General features: G+C 42.5%; 1 protein-coding gene across 1 annotated transcript in view; it reads left to right on the top strand.

The window, feature by feature from the left end:
- Positions 1-14,834, top strand: part of LOC138297332 (HAUS augmin-like complex subunit 3) — a 289,356-nt gene that overhangs the window by 189,910 nt on the left and 84,612 nt on the right. The window contains exon 4 of the mRNA XM_069236743.1: positions 593-809. Coding sequence (XP_069092844.1) covers positions 593-809 — 217 coding nt within the window. The remainder of the gene's footprint in view (positions 1-592; positions 810-14,834) is intronic.

Below are 14,834 nucleotides of genomic sequence, written 5' to 3'. Positions count from 1 at the left end.
AAAACAAGTACTTTACCACTGTGCATCTTACACCTGCTAACCAGAGTCCTAAAAGCCAACAAAAACTGGTTCAGCAAGGGAAGGCAAAAACTGGTGTGATCCTGCAGAGAGGGCCCAGTCAAACAGTTGCAATGGATAGGAATGTGTATGTATGCGTAAGCTGGGAGGTGGCTGTGGTGAACACAGGATAAGAAAGGAAACTTAGTTGAATTTTCCAATGGTTTCTTACTTTTACTCTGGTGATGGAACCTAAATATATAATTAATAAAAGTTTTATATACAAGGGGTGTTCCGGGGAATCCAGTGTATGATCAAAAGGGCTGGTTCTGGGCTAAATACATTAACACACAATGAATCTGAAATTAACCAATTTACATTGTGGTTATCCTAAAAATCTGGCGTGGATGTGGTTCTATTGGATCCATGTTGAACAGTCCTATCCTATGCAAATGGGATTTGAAAATTATCATTATGTTTGTGGTTTGTGCAGAGTGTTATATTTCAATGAAAGGTATTGGATGTTTACCCTGTGTTGGTGTAGGTCCACAGTGGTTAAGTTACTCTTTTTTTTAGTCTGTTTCTTGTCTTCTAGGCTCTGGGAGCTGTTGGAGGCCCTAAGCAATAATAAGCCTTCCCTTTCGAAGTATGCCTCCATGAAGCACTGGACTGTAGCACTGAACCAGAAATTGAGTGCCTTGCTGTCTACTCCAGTAATCCCCCAGGTGCAGTGGACATCTTTGGAGTCGGAGTTGAAGAAGTTCCACAGCCAAATGTACTGCTCGTCTAAGAGGCTCCCATTAAATCCTCCGGTTTGTACTTCACAACTTCTCCTATGATGTCAATGCTAATGCATCATTAGTTACACTTACCTCAAGCATTCAGGGGTGTAACTATGACTAGTGCAGCCAGTGCTGTTGCCCTGGAGCACAGTGCACTCCACCATGGCAGTATTTCACTGTCCAGTGGATGGTTGTGGGAAGAGATGATAAACATTGCTTGCGCCAGAGCCCACGGTACCACTACTATGCCACTACATGCACTACATTATTTCTTGTAGCAGCGACTGAAAAGATCACTTTTTATATGTATTGTCAGAGGACACAAGACATTTGGTGACAGTCTGTCTGGGGAATCACTTTAGCATAATTGCTTGATTCCAAGTTGGGAACTGGAGGTTAGAAACAGAGTAAATGGTGTGATGCAGGTTTTACAGTTCTGGATAAGGTCTCAATTTTTTTTCAGTTTTTTTTCAAGGCTTTGTGCCAAGCTCTACCTACCTTTAGCAAGCATTAAAATAACATTTTCTGGTTGACTCTACGAATGTTCTCACACCTTCATGTTTTTTTAAATTAAAATATGCATAGTGGTGGCGATGAACGAGATTTTATCAGGCTTTCTGCACCTTCTTCACTTCCCTTCCAGTTCCTGGCTGTTAATAGTCTGCTTCTTTTTGAGGATTTCTAGATACAGTGTCAACCTAGTTTAAGAAAGCATGCGTTCAGGTTTTTGTAGCGAAATGAAAAAGGGGATTTATTGAGAGATGCAGAGGAAGGTCAATCAATCCAGGTTTCAGGAACTTGAGTGAGAGCCTTATAGGCCTTTTGAAGTGAATGTGACTCTTTGCACCTTAAACCTATAAAGGTAAGACAACTTTACAATCCATTGAAATCCTTTTTCAGTAGAGGAGAAGTGTTTTGCAAAAATTAAAATGCCTTATATACTATTTAAAATCTGATTCTGTCTTCCACCAGTAATGTGGTGATTTAACCTGTTCTGGCTTCTTACCAGCTGGTCTCTGGAATTTTGGCTATTTGGAATTTGACTACCACTGTCTTAGTGAGGGCAATGTAGTGATTGTTACAGTAGGCAAATATAGATTTCATAGCCTGTTTGATAGGATAAATGTAATTGGAAGGTCATAAAGTGTTTACAGCTCCACCAACCGTCCTGTCATGTCATTTGAAATTCTTGAGGATCCTGTGTTACTATTGTTTCTTCTACTCTAGCTGAAAAGATATCCGAGAGCTCCTTGAGGGTGCTCCTCCTGTTTGTGTTGCTTCAGCAGCACAATGCTCTGCTTTCCTGGGGATGTGCCCAAAGTACAGGTCCCATCTATAGAGGGTGCTACTTCTCTCCTCACCAGGCAATAGTGGAATACTGACGTTTGGTGCCAACTCATGTAGTGAGAGGCACAGGACCTTTTTACCTGAATCCCAGCAAAGGAGTTTTCAGGTCCTCTCCATGCAGGATCTGTTAAATCTCCCAAAAGTGGGGTTCTTCACTTCCCAAACATCTGTGTGATTTATTGATCATGTAAGTGGTGTGTTCATGTGTATACTGGACTGTAAATGATGTAATCTTCAAGGATGTGATAGCTGCTGCACAAATGGGAGGTTAACTTTATGTTCACTTGGCATGGCATTCTGCCTATATTTCCCCAGTAGTATCTATGAGCCTATCTATTAAGATTTATTGACATTGTGAGCTCCTGCAGGAAGCGTAGTCAGAGATAAACCATTTTGGCAGCTCTAGCTGCTGATGTGCCTGTTACTCCTATAATGAACATTTTGAGGCTGTCTTTTGTGCTCATCATTTGACCTGCACTGGAAGCGGACTTGAAATCGCAGAAACCCCACTCGAGTAAGTCTACAGTTTCTCTTGCAGTCCACATTTCCATGGCCAGAATCTGGAATCTTTTGTCCTCTGTGGCGAAAAAACCTGTGAAGATTTTGAATGTTTCACATTTTGATTAGTTCTGGCTGTCTCCCAGTTCCCTCTTGCACACTGTATGTGAATTTGCTCTGCTGGACTAGTTGCCTTGTATTGATCTGTAGGTGGAAGAAGCTCTAAATTTCCAGCTTCGAGTGCTGCTTAACCAGAAACAAACATCTGAGCCCAAACCTATGCTCTTGGAAGAGCCCTGCATTTGTGCATTCCTTGGATTTTTTTTTTCAGGAGGTCATGATGGAGGCCATATGAGACTTGCGGCAAGCAAAGAAAGTGTCCACAGGTTTCGCTAGCAGCATGATAGCTGTGGTCATCTTTATTGTACGTATGAGCTGGGATTTTAAACTGCTGCAAGAAAGCCTTTCTGCTCCCGCTGCTACACTAATTTTTCGTCTTTCTCAGTGGCGTCTTGGTTACATTGTATACTCTGCCGCCACCTTCGTGGAGCTCAGATGCCAGCGAGGGGATCGAAGGCGTTTGCTGCTGGACTGGGGGCAAGATGGGAGACAGGGGCTTGTGGCTCTGGTGCTCAAAGGGGTTCTAAGGAAGTCACGGGCTCCAAGAGAGCCTCGGCAGAACCAGTCAATTCCACAAGTGTCAAAGCTTTGGTTGTCAGGAAGATAACTGCTGTACCGCTAACAAAATAACTGAGGAAAGTGAGTCAGGAGTAGATGAGCCTGCTTCCCCTTAATACTGCATCCCTGCCCTGCTGGAAGCTCAGACGAAACCTGCTCGGAATGCAGAGACTCCAGCTACCCGGGAGGTGAGCGCAAGTGTGAGTGTCTGCCTAAAGCGCTGGTTCCTTGGGCGGGAGTGAACGTACAGGGTCCTGAATGGCACAAGGATGCTAACCATGTGGCTAGACCATTCTACCCCTTTGTCCTCTGACCCCCACCCTGCATGGTGGTGACAGAAGGTCTGATTTCTGTACCAGAAGGGGGTTGGGATATCGAGGGAGGAGTGCCCCGACAGCATATAAAGGAATCCTGGCTCAGGCCCTTGGAATAGACTTACCACCGACATATTCAGACACTGACAAAAGAGACAAAGGGGTCATCAATCTTAGGGTAAACTGTAATCGGCCCCCAAATCTGTCCTCAAATCAGGGTCTGATGTTGACGTGGGGGATAAGTTCTTCTCCTTTTCAGATCAGTCTAGCTGGACTGGTGAAGAAGACCCAGTTGAAGGAGGGGGTTAGGAGTCAAAGTCTCTCTGGACAGAGGGAGGGTCCGATCTAACCACCCCCGAGGAAGATCAAAGCTCTGGGGCTAGGTCAGGCAAGATGAAAGGCACTGCTTCTACCGTCAGGAAGAGGAGAACAAATTTACACTTGTGCTTACCCAGTGCCAAGCAAATATTCATGCCCCGCTAAGGACTTGCAGTGGGACTGTTCTTCAATCCCCAACCTCAAGGGCCCAAAAGTGCCAGAAGACTACCATTACTACCAAATTGGGGGTAATCTATTTGGAAACAATCTATCAGAGCTTTATGGAACATCGGGAGGAGGCAACGGCTGAAAGTCGTAGGACACAACTTGCCTGGCGTAAAATGCAGGGTGCTATTCGCCGTATAGCTAAAACTTGCTCAGATTCTGCTGTACCCAGGGGGAAAGCCGATACCCAGATTTAAAGGTAGAAGATGGTGCTTTGATGCAAAAGGGAGGCTGTTGATCTTATAAATGCTCATGTGGATGACGCGCATTGGAAGCTTGCAGATCTGGAGGACAGGCTTAGGCGAAATAACCTCAGAGCCCTAGGTATTCCAGATGGGGTGGCAGGAGGGGGGCCCTTGTAATAGGATGGATCACAGCAGGGTGTCAGGAATAAGGCCAGGCGCGGTCCAGGTCTCGCCCAAAACTCCGCTGTGCGACTGCTGTGCTTTATGCGCACCACTTGTCATCCCCTCTTGTTCCACAGGTGACCATCAGCGTTGTCTGCCATGTGGCAAAGCTCATAGAGCTGCAGGTTCAGGACATTGGTGGACAAGATGCACTTATCAGTGTTATTCTCTGAAGGGACTACAATTCCCATGTTTTTAGAGGCAGCAGCCATCTTGGGTGTGGCAGGCCTATAAAACCCAGCCACACCCAAGCACGTTGTTCACTATTTTGAAGACTTCAATGCAGCCAGACCTTGTGGGGGTTTCTCTGGAGAAGTTCCTGGATGACAAAGTGTCATCTAACCAAAAAATCCTTGTTTCCATGGTGCATTAAAAAACGAGTAGGTCGTACTCGTAGCGGTAAGGCCTTGCTGAATCCAAGTTTAGAGGAAGTCATTACTTCCAAATGGCAAAGCGCTCTTTTGCACAGCAATTCAAAGCGTTTCAGTTCACAGATGTAAAGCGCTTTTGTGCACAGCAATTCAAAGCGTTTCCGTTCACAGATATAAAGCGCTCTTGGCATGACAATTCAGGGGCTTCAGTTCAGATGTAAAGCACTCTTGGCACAAAAATTGAAAGTGTTTCAGTTCACAGATGTAAAGCGCTCTTGGCATAGCAATTCAAGCGCTTCAGTCCTCAGGTTTAAAGTTCTCTTGGCACGACAATCAAAGCGCTTCCATTCACAGGAGTAAAAGATTCTTGGCACAACAATCTAAGTGATTCAGGCTACTTGAGTAAAAGCGCTTCCTGGTATTATTGAGTAAAGCGCTTCAAGGTCAATGAGTAAAACTTTTTGGCATTTATTGTTGTGAAAGTATTTCTGGAGATGAACAAATCATAGTTTTCATTGTTCTTTGAAAAGCTTAAGATGTGAAAAGCATATTTAATTATTTCAGATTTTTTTAAGTCATGATCAAAGGTTTATGTTGTGAATACATAGATGTTAAAGGATTGATATTCTGTGAATAATCATAGTTCAAAGTTCTTGCCATCTCTTGATTCTGAGGTCGTAGTTTACTCTTGTTCCATGTATCAAAGAAGGGGCTTTGCCCTCATTTCGAAAGAGGTCTCCATCTGCTATCTCGGAGACGCATTTAGTCAAGAGTCATTGATGAGTTACATTTCTATGAATGAGTAAATGCATATTTGTTCTAACCTTTACTTTTCAGATCTCTCTCCCTGCCCTAATTCCCTTCCCCTGACTGGCTTCATCCTAACTCTGTGCTATAGTAGCTTTCTGAGTTGGTGACGCCGGAAGGTGGGCCTTTTGTTCAGTGACTGCAGATCCCGAGGAAAGGACACCGTGACGCAGGGCATCAATCAGTGTATTGGTTATGGGCAAAACAGCATAGACATAATTTTCTGTAACTTATTTAACAGAAGGCAGTCTGATAAAGTTCTGATTCGGAATTACAACAAGGCTTCAGGCAGAGAAGGCCCTCTTGGTAGGGCAATTAAAGACATGGTATGGGGCCTCATTGACTTCAGAAACGGACTAATGGCCCATAAGGTGCGAATATGCTCTATAAACATCTGTGGGTTGAATTATACCTATAAGAGAAGGAAGGTTGCGATTGGTCTAAGATCAATGCAGGCTGTCATAATCTGTATGCAAAAAACACATATTCCCTGGGGAAAATGGGCAGTATTTAAGGACTTTGGAATAACACTTTTAGCCTTTACAAAGCAGAGTGTAACAACTCAGGGTGTGGCAGTCCTGGCCAACAGTTCTACCTGTTTGTCAGGCCACTCATTGGTAGATAAAGGTGGTCGTTGGGTTATTTTGGAGTGTAAGATGGGCGCTACCAGCTTTACCCTCTGCACCAAAAGGCACAATTTTGGGGAAGCCGAAGTGCTGGATGCCTTAAGTCTCGCATTAGCTTCATGGTCACATCCCTTGGTACTCTGTGGGGATTTTAACATCCACCTTGAGGTAAGTAATGGCCTAGCGGGAGAGGGCAGCTACCAGGGACGTAAACCAAGGTCTTTAGGGCCTTGAAAAGTCTAATAAAGGAGCATGCTCTCATTGACATCTTGGAACGCCATAAGGCCCCGGACCCTGACACTTATTGCACCTACCCACATAATAAGTTAGTTCATCTTCACTACTTTATCACTTTTTTGATGCTAGCAGCTGAGGCTGAGATAGAACTCTCCCCCAGAATGTTATCTGAACATAATCTCCTATCCGTACGGGTTCCGAAAACAGGACTTTTATAGGGCTCATAGGGTTTGGACATTCAATAGAAAACTGCTAGCAGAACCACTTTATTTAGATCAAATGGTTAATTTTGTACCATCAATAGGGATACAGCTGCTGTGGGGATGGTCTGGAACGCACTGAAAGCTGGAGTGAGAGGGGAGACTATGAGCTTTAGTTTTATATTTGTAGAAGTGGAGAAAGGAAAAACTCAAGGAGATGTACAGAGAACTTATATGAGCGGAAGGGAAATTGGTGCAAGCCATAGAGAAGAGGCAAGAGATCAGGACATTCGAATATGAGTTGTATGTTTTGATGGCTATTCAATACTTCAGTAAAGAGGCAGCCATTAAATATCAGCTTTTACGACGGAGTGCTATGAATATGGGGAGACAACTGGGAAACTGGTAGCTAAGTGAATAAGGCAAAGGGTAGTTGGCAGGAATACTAGAGCCATTAAGGATTCTTGATGGCCTATACTGTAAACCCGACAAAAGATTTTGAATGTTCTGAGATTTTTCTCAGGATTTATATTCTGATGTCATGGATTATCCAGCTGGGGCAGATATAGAAGGTTGGAAATTCTTTGAAGGGTTAAAAACATGCAGGCTGTGCAGTGACTATTGAGAGATCTTGGAATCTCCAATCATTGTGGAAGAAATCTATACAGCCATGACTTTATTGGCCTCAGGAAAGGCGTTGGGCCCGTTGCCCTTCCACTGGAGTTCTTCAAAGCTTTTTTTTCAACAGCTACGGCACAAAGAGTTACATTCCTGACAGTGCAAAAAGGGCCAACCCCTCTTTCCTAGGAAGCAGCTAAGATAGAAATGTTTAGGAAAAAGGATAAGCCTCCACTATCCCCTGGCTTTTGGAGACCAGTCTCGCTGCTCAACTGTGATGGGGAAATGTATGCCAAGGTCCTAGCTAATAGGTTGGGAAGGTTATTTCTTCCTTAGTATCCAAAAGGCAGCATTGGTTTATCCCAGGTAGGCGGGAGGGACAGTGGACCGTGTCAGCAGGGTTATCTCCTTGTTCGATCTGGTGGAGGTACAACAGATGCCGCTCGGCCTAATTTTATTAGATGCTGAAAAGGCATTTGACAGTTTCTCTTTGTCTTTTCTCCGGGATGTCCTGAAGTGGTTGGGGAAGGTTTCTTAACAGCTATCAAAGCTATGTATAAAGCCCCCACCGCCTGTGTAGGCGAATTAGAATGTGATGCAATATATATTTCTAAAGAAACCAGACAGGTCTGTCCCTGGTCACCGTTCTTGTTTGCACTCTATATTGATCCCTTTCTAGCTAAACTTTAGAGGTGTGCAGCAATTAGGTCAGTCAAGCAGAATGGGAAGCACTACAGGGTGTTCACTTATGTCGATGATGTGGCAGTTATCACAGCGGATTCAGGGGCAGCTGTTTGTGAAATTGAAAGACTGGCCAAGGTGTTTGGGACATGTTTAGGGTATATATTGAATGAGGGCAAGACCCAAGTTATCTGTTCAGGCCGTACTGCTTATCGGGAAAGGCAGTGGTATTAGACGAAGTATACTTGGAGGTCAGAATCACTGCAGTATTCGATCAATTAGTGGAGTTCAAAATGGCTGTGCTGCTGTCGAAAGTGAAAACTGATCTAGATAGAACACACCACGTAAATCTTTATCCTTTAGGTCACTACAATGTTTGAAAAATGAATATTTTGCCCAAAGCATTGTTGTTTTTTGGTCTACTATACCTTTAGAGATCACTAAATGCTGGTTGACTAAGTTAGTCAATCAGCAGAAACTTTCTGTGGGGTTACGCCAAACCCAGCAGGGCCTGGAAATATATGACCTTCCCAAGAGCTCGGGTGGCTGGGAGGTACCTAATTACACTCTATATTAGGCATGCTTCTTACAACACATGAGTATATTGATTACAGGAGAGACAAGGGGATAAATCAAGCTGAGTCCTTCAAAATATGAAATGATCCTTTGCTCCGAGGCTACAGGATGCCTGCTTAGGAATATAGAACCTATTTGTTTTAAAAAGACAAGATTCAAGGCTCTCAAGGTTGCATGTAAGTTATGGGTGCAGGTTAAATGCTGGTTGGATATTAAGAGGATTCATTTTTATACGCCTTGTATGCTTCGTCTCTTCTTTCATCTGTCTTTCAAGGCTCTGTTATGGATAAGTGGAGGCAACAAGGGATAACCATGATTAGTGGCTTATGTTCACGCCTAACTTCTGTCCTTTATGGAACTGCAGGCACTTTATGGTCTTCCCAGACAGGATTTTTTAAAAAGTTTTTGCAGCTGCTGGCTTTTCTCCATCGCAGGAAGAAGGAACTGCTCCGTATGAAAAATATACCCATAATAGAAGCAATCAGGCGTAAGAATAGAATAGGGGCAGTGTATAACCTATTGGTAGAGATCCAAAAAGACGATCTTTTAGCCCAGAATGAGAACTGGGGCTCCCGTTTCGGTAAAGAAGGGCTATGTCTAGAGAAGACACTTGATATGGCAGAGAAGGCTTTTCTTACAGCCAGCCTGAAAAGCCAGCATTTCAAGATGGCGTTTAATCTATACTATCCCCCTGTAAGACCTTCAGGTGGGGCAGATCTGATGGGAAATGTATTCGCTGTTGTGGAGGAGAAGCCAAGATTATACCCGTTTTATTGTTGTACCAAGCTGAAGCCTCTTATAGATCGGATCGAGCAGTTTCTCAGCCGTATTATCAAGGGACAGCTATGTCTCACATCAGCACTGATGTTACTGGGAGTGCCGGATTTAGATGAAGAAATGCAGTGGTAAAGAAAGAAAGGTTTCTTGCTACGACAGTAGCCTGGCTCTGCATTCCTTCGGATTGGTTAAAAACAAGAGCCTCCAACTTTTGGAATTTGGAGGGTGAGATTTTTGGCTATTTACAACATGGAAGTGAGTCTTTATAGAATCAAAGGATAAAAGAAGCGACACTGGGGGGCGAAGATCTGGTCATCATTGACCAGCTGGTCGAAGAACACTAACAGTATGATCCAGGGTTAGTGAAATGGGGTGTAGAATTCAAAGCTTATGTTACATATAGTTAGCCTCAGATTGATGTCGGCCTTTCTCTCCCTCTATGTATCAGGGTATCCAAGGCATAGAGGTGCAACCCCGTAGAGTCTCCCTTCTCTTTTTGTTGTACTCAGAATTCGCAGTAATACAACTGGAGTTTTTTTTTTGTTTTTTTCTTTCTTTTTTTCAGGCAAGCTATGATGCTGTGGTCTCTGCTCAGCTCTCCAAAGTCTGTACTTTGTGTGGGATACTTTTAATTACGTTGGTTATTGTTGGGGATATGGAGTCAGTGGGCTGTGTACAGTGGATATCTATATTTATATTTTATGGAAAACGTTTTAAGCGTATTAGGGGATTTCTTCTGCTATTTAGAACAATGATTAACTGTTTTTTTTTCTATTGATTTGTCTGTCTTGCCTTGTGTCCGTAATAAGAAAAACATATTTTTTTTTTAAAAAGGAAAACTGTTGTTGGACTGTCCTAGAGAGGAGACAGCCGAGTTGCTAATAAATGACAAACAAGGCCCAATTGCCTCCATCTGTGGAGAAGGTGATTCAAACTGTCTGCACACGAGCCACAGGTCCTGCCACCAGATTGCTTTGACTGACCCAAGATCTTTGTTTCATCCGAAAGTCAAGGATGCCCTCAGACCAGGGAGGGACTGCCCATAATAGTGTTGCACTACCCCTTGGGGTTACCTGACTCTGTGGCAAGAACTTCGAGGATGTTTTTCAATTTCACCAAAGGCCATATGGAGTACTCATTGGTTAGGAAGACCCTTCTGATTCCAGAACCCCTGAACTCTCTATTTCTACCCTATACAGTGCAGGACCTATTGCGTTTTACAGTTGTTTCAGTGCCCGAATCCAAAATCCCAGTTCTCGTCGGGATGCTGGGGCTAATGAATGCCCCAGGTGGCAACAATGACCAATTCATCATCATCATCATCAATTTACTTTATTCGGTACAAAATAGACCATAAAAGACATCCAATAAATACAAACATACAAATTTCATGGTCATTAAATTAATAAAAACATTATTGATACATATTTCGAATTCCAAAAGCAGTATATATAAAATTAATCACAGCCTGTATTATGTCTACATTTCCCAGGTTATGTAAATAAAGGTAAGCAAGCCGGGTAGTTCTAATACTTTTAGATAAAAATAACGGACGTAAAAACCTTTTACTTTGGATATCATAGAAAGTGCAGAAGAGTATAAAGTGCAAGGTACTTTGGGATGTCTTTCCATTACAACAGCATGGTGGAAGATTCTTAAACCAAGTTCCACGGGTAGGAAATGCTACCAAGTAATGTAATGTATTCAGGCGTAGCCTAGTAAGTAAGAACCTATGTCGCTCAAGGCTGATAGTCAAATATAACATTGGGTGCGATTGCTGTGTCTGATTCCTCACCTGGATCTATCTGTAGCCAAAGTCGGCTTCAAATCATACATTTTCTGCCAATATATTTCCTTTACCTTTTTGATATCCCGCTTTGTCAGAAGGTCCGGCTTGAAAAAGAACTCCCCTAGTCCTAAAGAGAGAAGCGCGGAGTGGACATATCTAAGCCCAGGTATGTCCAATGGTTGTGATGATAAAAGGCAATCCTGTATCACCCTTCCACATAAATAAGCTTCCGATTTTGACCAAATGTTTATCCATAATAATATGGGTTGGAGCTTTATATAGCTGGATATGCATTTCAGGCCTACTTCTTCATGGCAGAACGTCACTGAAGTTGATTGCGCGATTGCTATTAGCCTTCTTAAAAACTTATTTTCTACAATCTGGAGGCTCGAGCATTCAGCATATCCCTAAACCCCAGCTCCAAATGTCGCGATAGAGGGACATTTGCTAGAGAAGACAGTCATCATCTCTTTTACAGGTTTATGTTGCAACCTTTTCGCAAATCTAAAAACTGCTTCTATGGCTTTCTGAAATTGTATTGAACTTATATTTACTAAGAATTTCCAATTAAAATCTACATCAATGGGAACCCCCAAGTACGTAAAATGTGGGACCTTATGTATTTCTTCCCCGTCCAAAACAATTTTTTTTGTTTTTCCTAGCTTTGGCCCAGTCTTCATCACAAATGACTTAGATCTGTTAATTTTAAGACCAAGATTTCCCATGAATGTATTAAAAGCATTCAATAAAATCTGAAGACCGTTTGCTGTCCTTGAAATGAGTACAGCGTCATCCGCATACAGAAATACTGGAATTGGGGAGTTATTACTAATTGGCAGATCCTTCCCCAATTCGCAGAGAGATCTCTCTAGCCCATTTATATAAAAAAGAAATAAAAAGGGGGCCAGCACACAACCCTGTCTAACCCCCTTTAGTGAGGGGAACTTCTCTGTTAAACCACCCTCCTGAGAGTAGCGAACTCGAGCTGATGTACAAGCATGAAGTCTGCTAAGTAGGAAAATTATATCTTTATCCACCCCCATATTTAATATGACCATCCACAGTTTCTCTCTATTGACTGTATCGAAAGCACAAGACAAGTCCATAAATGCTAAATGTACACACCCCTTTTTGACTTTCGTATATTTTTGGACTATAAGAGTCAGGTTGAATGTTTGTTCTACTGTACCCAACCCAGGTCGAAAGCCAAATTGCACTTCTGAAAGACAGTTAGATTCAGTTGCCCAGTTTTCCAACTTATTTAAAATCACTCAACCTAAAATTTTAACTGAACTGTCCAACAGAGAAATTGGTCGATAGCATAAAGGATCTGCCCTATCGCCCTTCTTGAAAATCAGAACAATAATCGCCTCTCTCCAAGTATCTACTAGTGGGCCTGTCATAACAGATCTCAAAACGTTGGTGAGCAATGGCCCCCAAAAATCTGGAAGCACTTTGTATAAATCAGCAGGAATTTTGTCTGGGCCAGGGGCTTTCTCAGGAGGGCAATTTTGAATAGTCTGTTATACATCAGCTACACTTTTAGTATTACTAAAAGCCGCACTGATCGAAGCATTTCCTATTGTCATAAGGCAATTCGTATCATCTTGTTGGACATTGTGCTCCATTGCAAAAGTTTTTGAAAAATAAGCCACCCAGGTTTGAGCTGGAATGACAGTATCCATAGTCCTTTCATGCTTATCGTTCAACAATTGAGAGTTAACCACTTGCCAAAATGCAATTGTATCTTTATTTTTACTTGCTTCGATCAGTTTCTCCCAGGCAGACTCGCTTAGTTCAGCCTTGCTAATAGCAAGTGCTTCCTTATACCTCTTTCTTGCAATTTTGATTGCTTGTCGATCTTGAGGAGATGCATTAGTTATTTTCTTTAGATTTTTTAGGGATAGGGTACATGCATGATTGAACCATCGAGGGCCTCGTATTTTATTAGTGCCAGGGTACTGTAATTTTTCAGCCATATACTTTGTTAAAGAAGAGAAAGCATAGACGATTTCGTGGGGGGGCATATCGTCACTCAAAGTTGTTATGACATCTGTCCATTTATTCAGCATTAAATCTTTAAAAAAGCTATTACTATCTATTTTTCCCCATTTAATTGTAAGACCTTTTCGGGCTGAAAACTTCATATCTGGATGTCGTTTCTCTATTCTTGAGTCACTCTTCAAACCCAAGTTTATTTCAATAGTTAGAGGGTTTTGATCACTAATCCAGGTTGGCGTCACCCTAAACTGCCTGACAAGGGGGGGGTTAATTCTCTTGAATAAATAATAAAATCAATAATGGTATGAGCATCTCCTCTTATAAACGTCGGTACCCCCACTGAGACTGATATAAGAAAAAGGAGAGAGTTCGCTGTTATCACACGGTTAGGAGCATTCCCATAAAGAGAATGTTTAAAGTGCTGAAAAGGACAATCGTTTTCATTGAAGAGCCCACAACAGTCTAAATACTCTGGTTCACACAGATGAGCATTAAAGTCAGTAACCCATATTATACTTAGGTCCTTTTTACTAGTATTCATTGCCTTGTGTCTTGTCAATTCCAGGTTGCCAACCACACTAGTGTCCGAGTTGTCAAAGGTATTGTTATAATAATTAATCAGCAATATATCAAATGGCTCAGATAATTTCAAAATTAAGGCACAAGAAAAAAGGGGATGTACCCACAACGCGCACATCCACCCCCTTTGCCATTACTGATACGAAAGTAACCAGACCTCCCTTAGCCGTACCCATGGAGGTCTTAATTGCAGGGACACTATGGGGGTTATTACAACTTTGGAGGAGGTGTTAATCCGTCCCAAATGTGACGGATATACCACCAGCCGTATTACGAGTTCCATAGGATATAATGGACTCGTAATACGGCTGGTGGTATATCCGTCACTTTTGGGATGGATTAACACCTCCTCCAAAGTTGTAATAACCCCCTATATGTGGTATAACCATTGATATATTGGGGCTCTATAAGCCAGGTCTCTTGGCAGCAAATAAAAAGGTTTTCTGTCACTAATTTTAGCCAATCAAGGTTTCCCATTTTTTTATTTTAATCCTGCCACATTCCAAGAAATAATCCCAGAAACTGTCATATCATGTATATCAGAGGCTCCCTTGTATTGCAGAAAAGACTGGTGCAATGTATTTATCTCCGGAGTCCCCTGTAAGGGTGACCCAGTTGCTAGTGGTCAATCTAACTGCTTTAAAGAAGCCAGGGGCTCAAATCTGTTAGACAGCATCAGGGCGGTATCGAGTGTTTTAGAGACACCAAGATGGCTTAGATTCTGTTTTCCAGAGTGATTTAAATCAGAGGGACAGGACTTGGGTGAAGAGAGAATAAACTTGGATGGTCGTTGTACTCTTATAGACCCTGCGGGTAGCATTATAGTTGAAAAGTGGTGATGCAAGGCATTGACTATCCAGGGGCTCCTAAAGTTTATAATTATGCAATCCCCTTGTGAAGACTTAGGGAATAAGCCAACCCAGGGGACCCTTCTTACAGTCAAAATGTCCTTGCAAAAATCCTACCCAGTGCGTCACTTTATTTAACAATGATGAATGAGACTCAT

The sequence above is a fragment of the Pleurodeles waltl genome, chromosome 5 (assembly GCF_031143425.1).
Source record: "Pleurodeles waltl isolate 20211129_DDA chromosome 5, aPleWal1.hap1.20221129, whole genome shotgun sequence".
In the NCBI taxonomy this organism is placed as follows: Eukaryota; Metazoa; Chordata; class Amphibia; order Caudata; family Salamandridae; genus Pleurodeles; species Pleurodeles waltl.
This window is presented reverse-complemented; position numbering and strand designations above follow the sequence as displayed.